Below are 13,163 nucleotides of genomic sequence, written 5' to 3'. Positions count from 1 at the left end.
CCACGATAGTAACTGCCTCCCTCCCATTGCTTAGGTCCAAACCTGAGAATTTTTCTCTCCATTGACTCTAGCACAGCTCTGCCCTTTGTCCTTTTCCCTCTTCTTCCCTCCCTACTCCTCTTTTCCCTTTCTTTTTTTTTTCTGAGTGGGTCTCATGTAGCCTAGACTAGTCTTAAACTCACTATGTAACTGAAGCAACCTTGAACTTCTGATCCCCCTGACTGTATCTCCTGAGTGCTGGGATTACAGTGCCTGCCATCATGTTATACTCATAGATGGCAAGGACTAGACCCAGTGCTAAGAGCCCCTGACCCTTCTTTCCCCGTCCTATACCAGGATCAGTCCATCAGCAAATCAAGAAAGCTCCAAACTGAAGATCGACACAGACCCCTACCACTCAACATCACCTCCATGTTCCTCACTGAGGCCAAGCTACCAGCATTCCTCTTCATAGCATCTTTCTCTTTACTCTTTATTTGTCCTTTTTAATTTTTGAGACAACAGCTTCCTATGTAGCCCAAAATGGCCTCAAATTCATCACCATCCTGCCTCACCCTCCTCTGTGCTGGAGTTAAGATCCATACCACCATGTTAGACTTCTCTTGGATCCTTGATATAACTTCTTAACCAGAGATGCTCAAGATAACAGCCCGATATTCCTTTGAAAATGTCCAGCAGCAGGAGCAGCAGCAGCAGCTCAAAACCATCAGCAGCTTCCTGTGTCCCTCAGAGTTTACAACAAGATCCTTACAGTAGTTACATGGTTCAACATGATGTCTCTGTAAAGCCATTTAGCCCTAAGATGCTACCCTTTCATTCAGCAGCAAGCACACAGACTTGCTCTTTCTGTAGCTCAACTTTAAAGACTTTGCAAAGAGGGCCTGGGAATGATGAGTCAGAATGGTGGCTGCACAACCATTAAGGGCAGGAATACAACCACCTACACCCACCTAACCCCCATCTCCTACCCCCACCCAAATAAGTAGATGTGTGTGTGTGTGTCTAAAGGCTTGTAAGCCCAGATGGTATGGTTGTCAGATGCAGAGAGATCATTTGCTGGCCCTCAGGCTAGACACCATTTCACTGAGTCCTGATAAGAATCATAAGAGAGCAGAGTAGGTGATATGATCTGTGTGCAAGCACACACACACACACACACACGCACTCCACTGTCATCTTCGCATACACATACCCAAAGACTTTACGAAGACTCCCTTCACCTACAACAACTTTAATGGTCTTTTCCTATGCTGTAAATGTTTCATCTCCACCTTATCCTTGTAATCCACTTTCTGTGTGCTGCTTGGATTTTCTAATACCATTGATCACCTTCTTCCAGTATGGACCACCATGCTTACTAGGTTTCTGCTTCTTGTCTTTCTCGACCCATGAAAAGAAGGCTTCAAGAAGATAGAGTTTGGTGATTTGAGTCTGTTTTGTTGTGTTGAAAGTGATGCTGGTGCACAATAGCAAGTGACTACAGAACGGTGACACAGACTCCCACATAAGTTAGCATGGGTAAGATGCCAGGATGTGAATGCACGAGCTCCTACAGACATTTCAAAATACAGATGTAAGTTTTCGTTTGATTCAACCAATATTCATTAGCCAGTTCAACAAACATGTCTGAATATTTGAAGTAGACCTCTATAGGCTTCACTCAGATGGGCAAATAGAATTCCTTCCAGCACATTTTAGGAGAAACAGTAAATCAATTGCTTTTTTAAAACACGGACTACTCAGCAAGACAGCTTTGATTTCTTCTACAGCCAAGTACCAGCTATGGCCAAGCCCCAAAGCCCGAGGAGCCTAGTTATACAAGGCGACCTGGCAAATCCCTCTCTGTCACTCCACTCTTCCCCATACCACTCTTCCACAGGGCAGTGGGCAAATTACTTAAGGTGGTTTGAAGAGCAAGAAGTTGATGTTGGTCTAGGTTGGAAGGCTACTAAGAAATGAACAGAGGGCTTTGGTGTGTTGTGGTTTAAAAATGAGAAATATATATGAACTACTTATGCAGTTAAGTATAAGAAAAGATATGAAATAATTGTGTGGTTAGATGTAAGGAATATATGTGAAAGGTAAAAAGTTGAAATACCTATAACATAGGGAAATAGGCTGACTTCTGTAATGGTGGCTTAAAGAGCGGATGCCATGATAGACTCTTTTGGAAAGGAGAAATGGAGATACATACCAGGCATAATAAAAGATCAAATAGACCTAGAGAGAGTCTGCTCCTGGGTAGAGCTGATAACAAAATTTCAATCAAATAACGCTTCTAAGAAAACATTTGCAAGTCAGTTACCCAGCAGCCACATGTTTTTAAAGGTCTCCATGACATCTATACTAAAGTCAGAGGATATTTATAAGATCTGGAGCAAATCCTGTGCTATTGAATACCACAACAACATAACCCCTGAGTCAATATTCTGAGGGGATATTCAGGAGAAAAAAATAATAAAATGGTAGCTTTCAAGATCATCTTCTTTATGGAAGGAAGCTCGCTGTGTGAAACGGAGGAAGGAAGTAGCGGGTCCCCACTGCTCCAGAAGGAGACTCCGAATTCCTGTAAATGTCAAGACTGTGTTATTACCTAGGTAGTTGTCATCCTCAGACTTCCCTGAGAAGCTGTGCTGCCGCACGTCAATGCTGGTAGCACCAGCCGGAATTCGGACAACAGTATTGTAACCTGCAAAGAATTTGGCAGAAAATCAGTATTCTGCTGAGCATTACACATTCTCTAAGGATGGATAAAATAAAAGGCAGGCAACAAAGAAAGACAATTACCACTACAAGATGCCTTATAGCCAGATTAATAATATACCACAGCAAGGCTGATTTTGCCCTTCACAGTAATACTTTTCTATATTACCTGAAGTTAACAATTTATGTTTAAATGTTTCCTTTCCCCCAATTCTTTGGAGCAGATTCTTACCATAATGGACAGTGTTAAATGTTCCTGCCACTGTTTTGCATGAAGAATTATCTCCACCACAAATCCCACATTTATCTTTCCGGGCCTTTGAGTTTAAAATATGATCACATCCAGCTTGCTTTTGAAAAGAAAACAGTTGAAATACGTGGTAAGTACAATAGAGATCATAAAATGGCAAGTTGTACATTCCTGTCATTGATATGAATCCACAAATGACAAAGAAGCCATCAGCTTTAAAACTTGCAAAGGTTAGGAACTCAAATTGTCCACAGTTTGCAATTTAAAATGTGGTCATTGGACCCACAGTCACCTAACAGTCCGGATGCTGTAGACATAGTGAACCCCTAGACCAGTGCTTCTCAACTTGTGTGTCACAACCCCTTTAAGCTCTATAGACTTTTTCATAGAGATCACCTAAGATCATCAGGAAACAGAGATATTTACATTATGGTTCCTAACAGTAGTTAAACTACAGTTATGAAGTAGCAACAAAAATAAATTTATACTTGGGGGTCACCACAACATGAGGAATTATATTTAAAGGTCACGTCATTAGGAAGGGTGAAAAGCACTGCACTAGATTCTGCTCTCTAGTGAACCAGGACTATCGTTTTAATCAGTTTCCCAGGTGCTTCACACAGACTAAGGTCTGAGATGTGATGGTCTGTGCATAAGCAGAGCAAATGAGAAAAACTACCCAGCAACGAATGCTAAAGGACAGCAGTAATGCTGGTATCACACCAGAGAACTGCACAGCCTGAGGGACAAGTCCAGTCACTCCCAGCTGGCTACTGCTGATGTTTAGGATTCCAGCACTGAGATGTTCCGAATTGTCAGGAGAGATTGGGAGTCTGCTTTGCTGTGCAATCGCAAGGTTGAAACGTTTTCTCTACATACTTGGCAAAGTATGACAGGGCAACCTGTTTCCTTACCAAAGCAATGAAGAGGTGTGTGCTGAGCTCCAGGGAGGACCCTGGCAACAGCCAAGTCTGCAGAAGAAGAGAGCCTTCTCATCTCTTGTTCCTTAGTGCACACTTGTCTTTGAGAAGCTCAATGTGTTGCAATTGAGTGGGATGACAAGAGAGCCCACACTGTCAGTGTAAGCTGAGTGGTAGGTAAATCTCTTAGGTATGCTCTCTTTTTAAATATTTAATTTTATGTATGCAAATGTTTTGCCTGCATATGTATGTAAACCACATGCATGCCTATTGTCTTCAGAGGTCAGAAGAAAACATCAGATCCTCTTAGGACTGGATTTAGGGGATGGTTGTCAAGTGCCAAGGTGAGTGCTGGGAACCCTACCCAAGTCCTCTACAAGAGCAACTAGTGTTCTGGCTGTCTTGGAACTCACTTTGTAGACCAGGCTGGCCTCGAACTCAGAAATCTGCCTGCCTCGGCCTCCCAATCTTAACCATGGAACCATCCATCTCTCTGGCCCCTTAGGTGGTCTTTCAATCAAACCGGATCCACCAGTGCCTCTAGTTGGCTCGTGGGCCACCTACAGTGACCATTTTCATCACCTACAGTGACCTTTATCGTCAGTTTAGAGTTTGGCTGAGCTAGCTATGATTTTTGATTAGTGAAAACACAAAATAGTGTCACGGCCCTGAAAGGCCAGTCAGACTCTCTGCACATTGTCCGGGCGTTTCTCAGCTCACTTTCCAACACTAATGGACAGGCATGGTTTGGGTGAGGCAATTGTAGTTAAAATGACAGAGAAATCTGGGAGAGGCTAGCTCCTCCTCCTTCCATTTTTCTGGAATATGGGCAATTTAATCAAGAAATACCTCTGTTAGGAAGCTCTTGGGGTTTGAGCACTCAGATATGGTGTGTGTGTGTGTTTGTGTGTGTGTGTTAGTTCTTTGGTTTAGCCTTAAGCACTCAGTTATAGAAAAGGTATGCATATGTAAATTGGTATAATAAATATTCAGGAAGAACTTTTGCATAGATCCTCATAGAGAATGAAAACATCAAGAAAAATCTAGAATAGTGGTTCTCAAATTTTGGTATCTCGTGCATCAGAATCATATGATGAAGACAGAAATGCATCCATGGCCTATACCTTGAGATACACTGCCTAGGAGTTAGTCACAGATAAAAGCAGCTGTCATTCGATTAAGGAAGCCACAAATCAATTTGGTAATGGGATAGCTTGATGAAGAAAATGTCACATGGACTTACCCGGCAAAGGCCTTGGACACAGATGTCATTTGTGTCCTGGCCACAGGGGGTTCCGTCAATCACTCTGTCTCGGAGCTGGTAGTAGGCTGTGTTTCCTGCCACTCTGCAGAACAACTTGCACCGGTCCTTCATCAAAACTAGAGAGGAAGACGGTGATGCGATGTGACTGCCATGCCTGGACTGAATGCCAGCCTGTCAGCCACACGCTCCAGCCCCAGTACACTTACTTCCGCTGTACTTAGGGACCCAGCGTACGCTGGGCAGCAGACCATTGATGTTGAAGTGTTTGCCATCAAAGTGAGCGCACTGCTCCTCGCGGAAGTCTCGCTTCTGCTTCATGCAGGGCTCTGTGTTGCAGGATTTGAACTTCATTCTCCTCCCTACACAGTACTTCCCACCATTTTTTGGCCTGAGAAAAGGGAAAGCAACAGACACAATGTATTGGAAATGATGTCTATACTCGGGAAAGCAACATGTATTCGAAATGATGTCTGCACTCATCATGGCTTCACTTGTGATTTGCTGGGTCTTAAGGAAGCAACTTTGAGTTAGCAAAGGGCAAAAGAAGAAATCGCTTGAGCACTTCAAAGCAAGAACCTACCTGAAGCTGTTGGACCAGTAACTTTAGTTTGCAACATTTGTGTCCGTGTCCTTGCCCATGGAGCCACAAGGTTACCCTGCCCTTACATCCTATAGAAGGTTCCCTGCCCTCTCCATCCTGTTAGAGTCCCATCCTGCCCTTCTCAACACTGAACACTTATCTGTGGACTCAAAGTACTCTCTTGGATGGCTTCTAACTCAAGTCTCTGGGCTACCCCTGAAGAAGACCTCTGCATCCTTACTGTGTTGATGCTAGAGTCACCAGAGTGATCATCTCCAGAGACTTCTTAGTCAACCCTGAACCCCTCATCTACTCAGGGCTCAGAGTCCCCAAGACTTCCAGCTTGATCCAGTTCATTTTTAAAAAGATGCTGACCACCAATTTTGTGAAAACAATCCAGTGGTTTACCTCTGCAGAACAGCTGATTGTGACAACCCTGTTTGTCCCAGGCCCCTTATCCATGAGACCGATTGGTCTTTCCACCTCTGAATCTTGCAGAAAGTCCTCCTCCCCCAGTAAGGACGTGGCAGCAGATTCAGGTTTGCATTCCGTCGCCCTTCAATTCCTCTGGGTCTAGCTTTGCTTAGTTGTTAACGTAAGTCAATCAGTCAAACGTCGCCTTGGCACTTACAACTGTGAAATGGGATGTCGCTATTTTATGTTTGGGTTTTGTGGTTATTTTCTTTGAGACTAGGTTTCATGTATACCAGGCTGTTCTAAAACTCCGTATGGAGCTGAGGATGACCTTGAACTCCTAATCTGCCTACCCCACAGCTCCAGAATGGTGGAGTTAGAAGCATGCATCATCAGACCTAGATTTTGTAAACCTGCTTTGAGGATAGTATGTCAAGTATAAACAAAGAGCCTGATCATATGAAGTTGGTTTTCTTCCCTTCTCCCAAATGACTGTAGTCCTTCAACTGTAAGAATTTTGTAGGGAAAGGTAGCGATGCCACTAAGATTGTTTCCTGTCGGTCCTCTACACCTTGGCCCCCTCACAGGAGACCACAGGAACACACCCTTTTCCACTGCTTGTCATTTTGTCCTTCCCCTTCTTCTTTCCAACAACTCCTCTTTAGGGTTGGTTTATAAACTAGATCAGCAAACACACCATATGTTCACCTTTGACCCACTTCATAAGAGGAGGAGAAAGAACCCCGGCTTCCTTACCTCTGTGTCATTCAAGTAGGTACACTCTGGTGACACGCTGTAGTGCAAATTTACTCACAGCATGAAACTTTGCACATGTCTTTTCCAGATGTGACCCAGAGTATACCTTACACAACTCCCCCACCCCCAGATATCAGCCGCTGGCCAAGTTCATCAGAGAGGTAGTGGAGGCCTCAGAACTCAGCCACAAAGGCTTGAACAGCTCAGAACACACAATGATCTCAGAACAGCATGAAGCTCCAAGAGAAAGTTCACAGTTTTTCTGTCTCAGTGAATTTTTCAGAGTAATCTTAACTATAAGAAATGATTTTTGAAGGGAAAAAACAAACAGGTTTTGTTCTATTTTTCAAGCAGATGTTTTAGGGGCTGGGAGACATATCAATTATGACCATAATGAGGCAGGGGGAGACTGTAGGTAGTAAGGTTGGTTCTGGCTTCCAGTCTTCCCCTCTCCTTACTGTGCCCTGAGCTCCAGCTTCCTCTTTTTCCTCCTCCTCCTCCTCCTCCTCCTCCTCCCCCATCCCCCCTCCCCCTCCTCCTCCTCCTTCTTGGATATTTTCTTTATTTACATTTCAAATGTTTTCTCCTTTCCAGGTCTCCCCTTTGGAACCCCCCTATCCCATCCCCCTCCCCTGCCTCTGTGAGGGTGCTTCCCCCAACTCATGTCTTCTCACCCTGGCATCCCCTACACTGAGTTTTCCCCTTCTTTATGCATGCACATGGCAGGGTACAGTGACACATGTCTTCAATCCCAGCACTCTGCATATCAAACTCAGTCTGCGACTTTGTTTTTTTGTGTAAAAGCAGATTATAATTTCCTCCTTACCTCTACATATGGCTTTAATGAATGTAAATGTGCCCTTTTGAACTGTATGTCTCTTAGACAATGTGGTTCCTATCAGATTTGTGTGTACCGTATAATATGGAAATCTATAACCATAAACCTCTCAGAATAGAAAAAAATTAATCCCATAGTTAAAAAATTTGTTTGGCTACTACTATTTTTTTTCCAAGTAGGCAAATACTGAAACTATAGGAAACTCAGCTTTGAAAATATAGTTAGCTATATCTCCCAGTTAAAAAGGTCTTTTAAGGTTACTTTGTGCCAAATAGAAATTGAAAGGACTTCAGGAAGCTGGGAGATTAATTATCACTCTGTACAGGCAGCTTAGGTCACTCCTTCAATGTTACACAACCCAACCTGTTAAATTTGGGATCATACACGCTCAAGGTTAGGAAGGAGTTTCTGCAAACACTATTGCAGGTGCATCCTACTCTTAAAGACAGCCGAGTTTCTGTCTAAAAATTGGCTGGGACAGAAATATCAACTGCTTTGTATATTTACATGAATTAGGGCAATCACATTTGGGTTAGCCCAGAAAATTCTCTCCTGAAACAAGGAAGGTAGGTTGGTCCTATGCTTCCAGGCTATCAGCAGATGCTGATGGTTAAACAGGGAGAATTCCCATTCCAGAGTTAGATGGGGAGTTAGAGGTTTCAATTGACCTTTAACGGAGTATGCTACAGAACTGATGTCTCTATTGTTTCATTGGTTAATAGATCTTCCATAATAACCAGTTCTCAGCATTTTGAAAATAGTTCATTCTAATCAATGCTTTAAAACCCAGGGGGTGACAATTACTCAACTTTTTGGGTTCTTGCCACCAAGTCTGACAATCTGAATTTGATCCCCGATATAAGACTAGACCAGACTCCCTCAGGTCATTTCTGACACCCCCCTCTCCCCCCCACACACATATGTGTGTGAGCATGCACAAGCACAAACGAATACAAATGTAAGGGAATTTAAGCCTTTGTGTTGCATCTGTACTGACAAAAATAACATTTAAAATTAATTTTTTTAAATAAAACATACATGTCCTGATTTTTTGTTTTGTTTTGTTTTTCGAGACAGGGTTTCTCTGTATAGCTCTGGCTGTCCTAGAACTCACTTTGTAGACCAGGCTGGCCTCGAACTCATAAATCCACCTGCCTCTGCTGCCCGAGTGCTGGGATTAAAGGCATGCACCACCATGCCTGGCTAACATGCCTTGATTTTTAAAAGTAAGATTTTTATGAGGTTGCTATGGTAAAAGCCCGAGTGGGAAATATCAAGTACATGATCTTTTTTGCAAATTGACAAATATGAAATTTCATTGTAATTCTGAAATTTAACCTATTTTTTAATTTAAAAGCAAAATAGAAGTACCCAGAAAGAGTCATTTTCTGACTTTTAAAACTAGGTTTTTGTTCTGATTTGTTTCTCTTTCCTATTTTCCTATTTCCTATTTGTTTCCCTTTTTCTATTTCCTATTTTCCTGTTTCCTATCAACCGATTCTGGATAGGTTCTTTTTCCTGCCATCAGGAATCCCTGAGCCAAATGTGGGAAGAAAACAACAAGATAAGGATCCTCAAGTCGGATGGTGCCCTAGTTAGTGCTGGATGCGCCAACTTGTAATTTCTCTGCTCACTCTGAGCATGCTATCCCAAACTCTAGGGTTCAATGACATAGCCTGATCATTAAGAGCAGCCAAGGCAAAAGCATCAATTGTTTGTCAGACAAACTTAATGAATAACAGCAAATCTGGAATGGAAAAGAATTTCATGGAATTAAAGTGCCTTGGATACCTTGGGTCTCCCAGGCCTGAAGTCCACCAGCTCTCTCCACAGCCCCCAGCTGAAGAATTCCTTTTGAATACTTTCCCAACCCTCTGCAGGAGGAGGGATGACAGCAATCCCTTCTGGAACTTACTCTGGTCTGTTGCACTCTCTGATGGCTGTTTTGATGCCTCCTCCACACGTTCTTGAGCAGGTCCCAAAGTGGCTCCAACCTCCCCAGGATCCATCAATTGCAGGGCCCTCCATTTCTTTGGGAACACAAAATCCAAACTTGCAGTGCTGCATTTAATAAGGGGAAGAGTGAGGGAGAGCTTGATGCTGTGAGCCATCCTAGGACCAGCTGTCCACAGAAATACATCACACTTTTAAGTTTCATGTGCTGGTTTGAAACACTGCAAATTCGCTATTCCTATGAGTAATTGATACTGCAGGCATTTTAATATCATGCTCATTGATTTTTAGGTGGTGTTTGCATTTACAGCTTACTCTAAAAATTACAAGCCAGTGAGTGGCCGGCTCTATGGTGAATGGATAGCTCTAATGGCCAGCTTTAAACTGCTCAATTAGTCTGTGTATTTGGAAAAATAAGGAGTGGAAATGGGGCACGGACTGCAGAGAGAGGTCGATAATGAATTAAAGAATTTGCAGAATCTACTAGCAAGGCTTCGAGACTCCACAATCTCGCAAAAATTGAAAGTTTTACTAATAGCCCTGATTTTAAAACCCCAATTTTGATTACAGTGGAGGAGGGGGAGTTAGCTACTTAATTCTTCTAAACCCACTCCCACAAAAGCACTTAGGATCAGACTAAAGCAAAGGGGCAGATTACAGAGAGTCCTAAACTTTATTACAGTTTTTCCTCTTGTCCTGGTGGTTTCAGACTCTCCAGCTTGGAGCAGGAAGAGGCCTGTGATGCTAAAAATAATGATAATAATAAAAACACAATAAAACTCCCCGACAAGACAAGGAGTGGAGGAGCCCTCTTCAACTTCCAGCTTTTGTTCATGTGAGACATAAAACCCAGGCAACTGAGCTGGGGACAAAAGAAGTGGCAGTAGCCACAGCCACAGGAGGGTGATTCCTGTGGCTCTCTTGAACCTCTGAAGTGGAACACTAGACCTGAACTGTGTGATGTCTCTGTGGGGGAGGGGGAGGGAGGGGGAGGGGCAGAGGATGGAGGAGGCCTCTTTGATTTGCAGAGGCAAACAAGAGACAGGTAAAGGACACAGAGGGGTGATCCCTCTCAGGAAAGAAAGGCATGGTGGGGAATGGAAGAGTACAGAATTGGAGTATCCTGGCCTTTTCCTCTGTAACCATCTTCTCGAGGCATCTGAGGAAGGGCATCTGACAAGGTTCTGGAAACCTGGCTCAGATCTTCAGTAAGAACAATATATCCTCTATACCATTGAGCCATTTCTCCAGTCATAAGTTGATTTTTTTCTTCTGTTGTTTTGAAGACAGTCCTTACTTGCCTGAAACTCCCTATGTAGATCAGGCTGCCCTTGAACTCACAGAGATCCATTTGCCGCTGTCTCCTGAGTTCTAGTAGTAAAAATATACACTGTAATGTCCAGACTGTAAAAAATTTTTTGATCCTCTTTTTCCATAACTTGTCTGTAGATCCTGCTTTGCACATAAGTAGCATCACAGACCACAATGAGTCTTCAAACGCTCAGGAGGCCACATGTACTTGGTGGCTGTCCTGGGTTTCATGAGAAAGCATGTTAAGCAAGCTCTGGGGAGCAAGCCAATAAGCAGCATTCCTTCATGGCCTCTGCTTCAATTCCTGCCTCCAGCCTTCTTCCTTGGCTCCTCTCAGTGCAGAAATGTGACCTGAACCTGTGAGCCAAATAAATCCTTCCTTCCCCAAGTCACTTTGCCATGGTGTTTTATCATAACAACAGAAAACTAAGACAACAATCAAGCATTACATGGCTAGTGGATTGAGTTGAGATTAGATCAGACTTGGATGTATGTGTGTGCACACACATATGTGCTAGTACGTGTCTCTGTGTGAGCACAGAGTAGTGTGCATATGTGCCCATGTATGTATGTACAGAGGCCATTAGAGGAAGTGGGTGTCCTCTTGTTTCACTCTTTACCCTATTCTTTTTGAGACAGTGTCTCTCATTCAACCGGAAGCCAGGCTGATTCCCAGGAAGCCCCGCTGATTCTCCTGTCTTTTCCTGTAATGCTGGGGTTACAGGCCTGTGTAAGGCCATGCAGAGCTGTTTACATGAGTTCTGGTACTTGATCCCACGTTCTCAAGCTTGCACAGCAAGCACTGCTACCCACTGAGTCATCTTCTGCCCTAGCCTTTCTTAGATTCATACGCTGTTTTCCATACATGCACCTTTCTAAGAGGTCAGAGAAGGGGATGTCGAGGTCAAGTTTGTTCTAAGAGGTCTTGGAACAAGAGATTTTCAAACTTCAGTCTCACAAAGAGGATTGAAATGAACATGTTTGTGGGCTTAACAAGAGAACAGAGAAAATTAGGAGACATTAGTAGTGAGCCATTGATTAAAACAACATTGTAGTAGAAGTTTAGCTCAAAAATAGGCTGACTTAGCAGGGCAGAAAGAAAGGAAGGGAGCAGAAGAAGGGCCTTGGACAAAGAGAATGAGAATGAGCTGGAGAAAAGTAATACACTGTCAATTCGGAGCAATCAGCGTGTAACCCACAAAATAATCACAGCTTCTATGCCAATGTAAACATCTCCTTTGCAAACAGATTCTGAACAATAGGAAGATATGTCTATTTATCTCTATCCCTCTATCTCTATCTGTCTACCTTTATCTCTACCTCTACCTCTATCTCTCCTTAATAAGACCCATTAGACATGGCCAAAGTTTTAAAACACAACTAAGAGTATAACTTCTTTTCTCTGCACAGCCATTTTCTAAAACTAGTTGTCACTGGTCTTTGCCTGTTCTGTGGAAAGCTTGAACTCCATTTTCTAGTGGAATCCATTAACCATTGAAGACAGAGTCTTTTGGAAGGTTGTCCAAGGCTCCCTCCAACCCCTCTACTCTATCAGAAGCTATGAGAGTGTCCTGAACTGTTTTTTTTTTTTCTTTTGATTGGCTGCAAAAATAGAAGCTGAGCACCTGGCACAGCAGACCTCCTCTAAGGCTTTCTGTGGTCCAGAATTTGTGGGAAACCCTAAAACTGCATGGAGTTTCGGAGTCCCTTCATGATGGGACTACACTAACTAAACAACACGAAATACAAGTCAATTCATCATATTCTTGGAACTGCTCCCTTGTTGTGATTTTCTCAGCAGTAACAAGTGTCAAGAACAGACACAGTGGATGGGTGCATCACCTGAGTGGTGAAGAGCCACAATATAACAACCAGTGATTTTTCTGAGATCAGCCAATCTGAGTGATATGAGCTGACTCTATCCTAATCAAGTAAGCACGTTGTCAGTTAGGAGTTATGCTTATTGTTAGCTACTGTCAACTGGTAGCAGCCTATGGGCTACTGTGTTTAGAAGGACTTAGAAATCATGTCTTGATTGTGTAAGAATGAGTGTCATGTACAAATTTTAAGGAATGCTGTGGAAACCTCAGAAATACATTCCCACAAAACCTGTGATCCTGCACCCACTGACACATTAGCTTTTATTTTATTCACCTATTTATTTATATACAATG

At 43.0% G+C, this 13,163-nt stretch overlaps 1 protein-coding gene across 4 annotated transcripts in view; it reads right to left on the bottom strand.

Annotated features, from left to right (window-relative positions):
- The window catches only part of Adamts9 (ADAM metallopeptidase with thrombospondin type 1 motif 9), a 171,203-nt gene that overhangs the window by 111,088 nt on the left and 46,952 nt on the right, over positions 1 to 13,163 (bottom strand). For all 4 annotated transcript variants that reach the window (XM_085840276.1, XM_085840279.1, XM_085840278.1 and 1 more), the window contains 5 exons: positions 9,641 to 9,786; positions 5,344 to 5,525; positions 5,117 to 5,253; positions 2,936 to 3,053; positions 2,594 to 2,689 (listed from right to left, as the gene is read on the bottom strand). In XM_085840276.1, the coding sequence (XP_085696402.1) occupies positions 2,594 to 2,689; positions 2,936 to 3,053; positions 5,117 to 5,253; positions 5,344 to 5,525; positions 9,641 to 9,786 (679 nt within the window). The remainder of the gene's footprint in view (positions 1 to 2,593; positions 2,690 to 2,935; positions 3,054 to 5,116; positions 5,254 to 5,343; positions 5,526 to 9,640; positions 9,787 to 13,163) is intronic.

Source organism: Mus caroli, unplaced genomic scaffold (genome assembly GCF_978045245.1).
Source record: "Mus caroli unplaced genomic scaffold, Mus_caroli_1 scaffold_7, whole genome shotgun sequence".
In the NCBI taxonomy this organism is placed as follows: Eukaryota; Metazoa; Chordata; class Mammalia; order Rodentia; family Muridae; genus Mus; species Mus caroli.
Note: the sequence above shows the minus strand (reverse complement) of the source record. Positions and strands in the feature narration are given on the sequence as shown.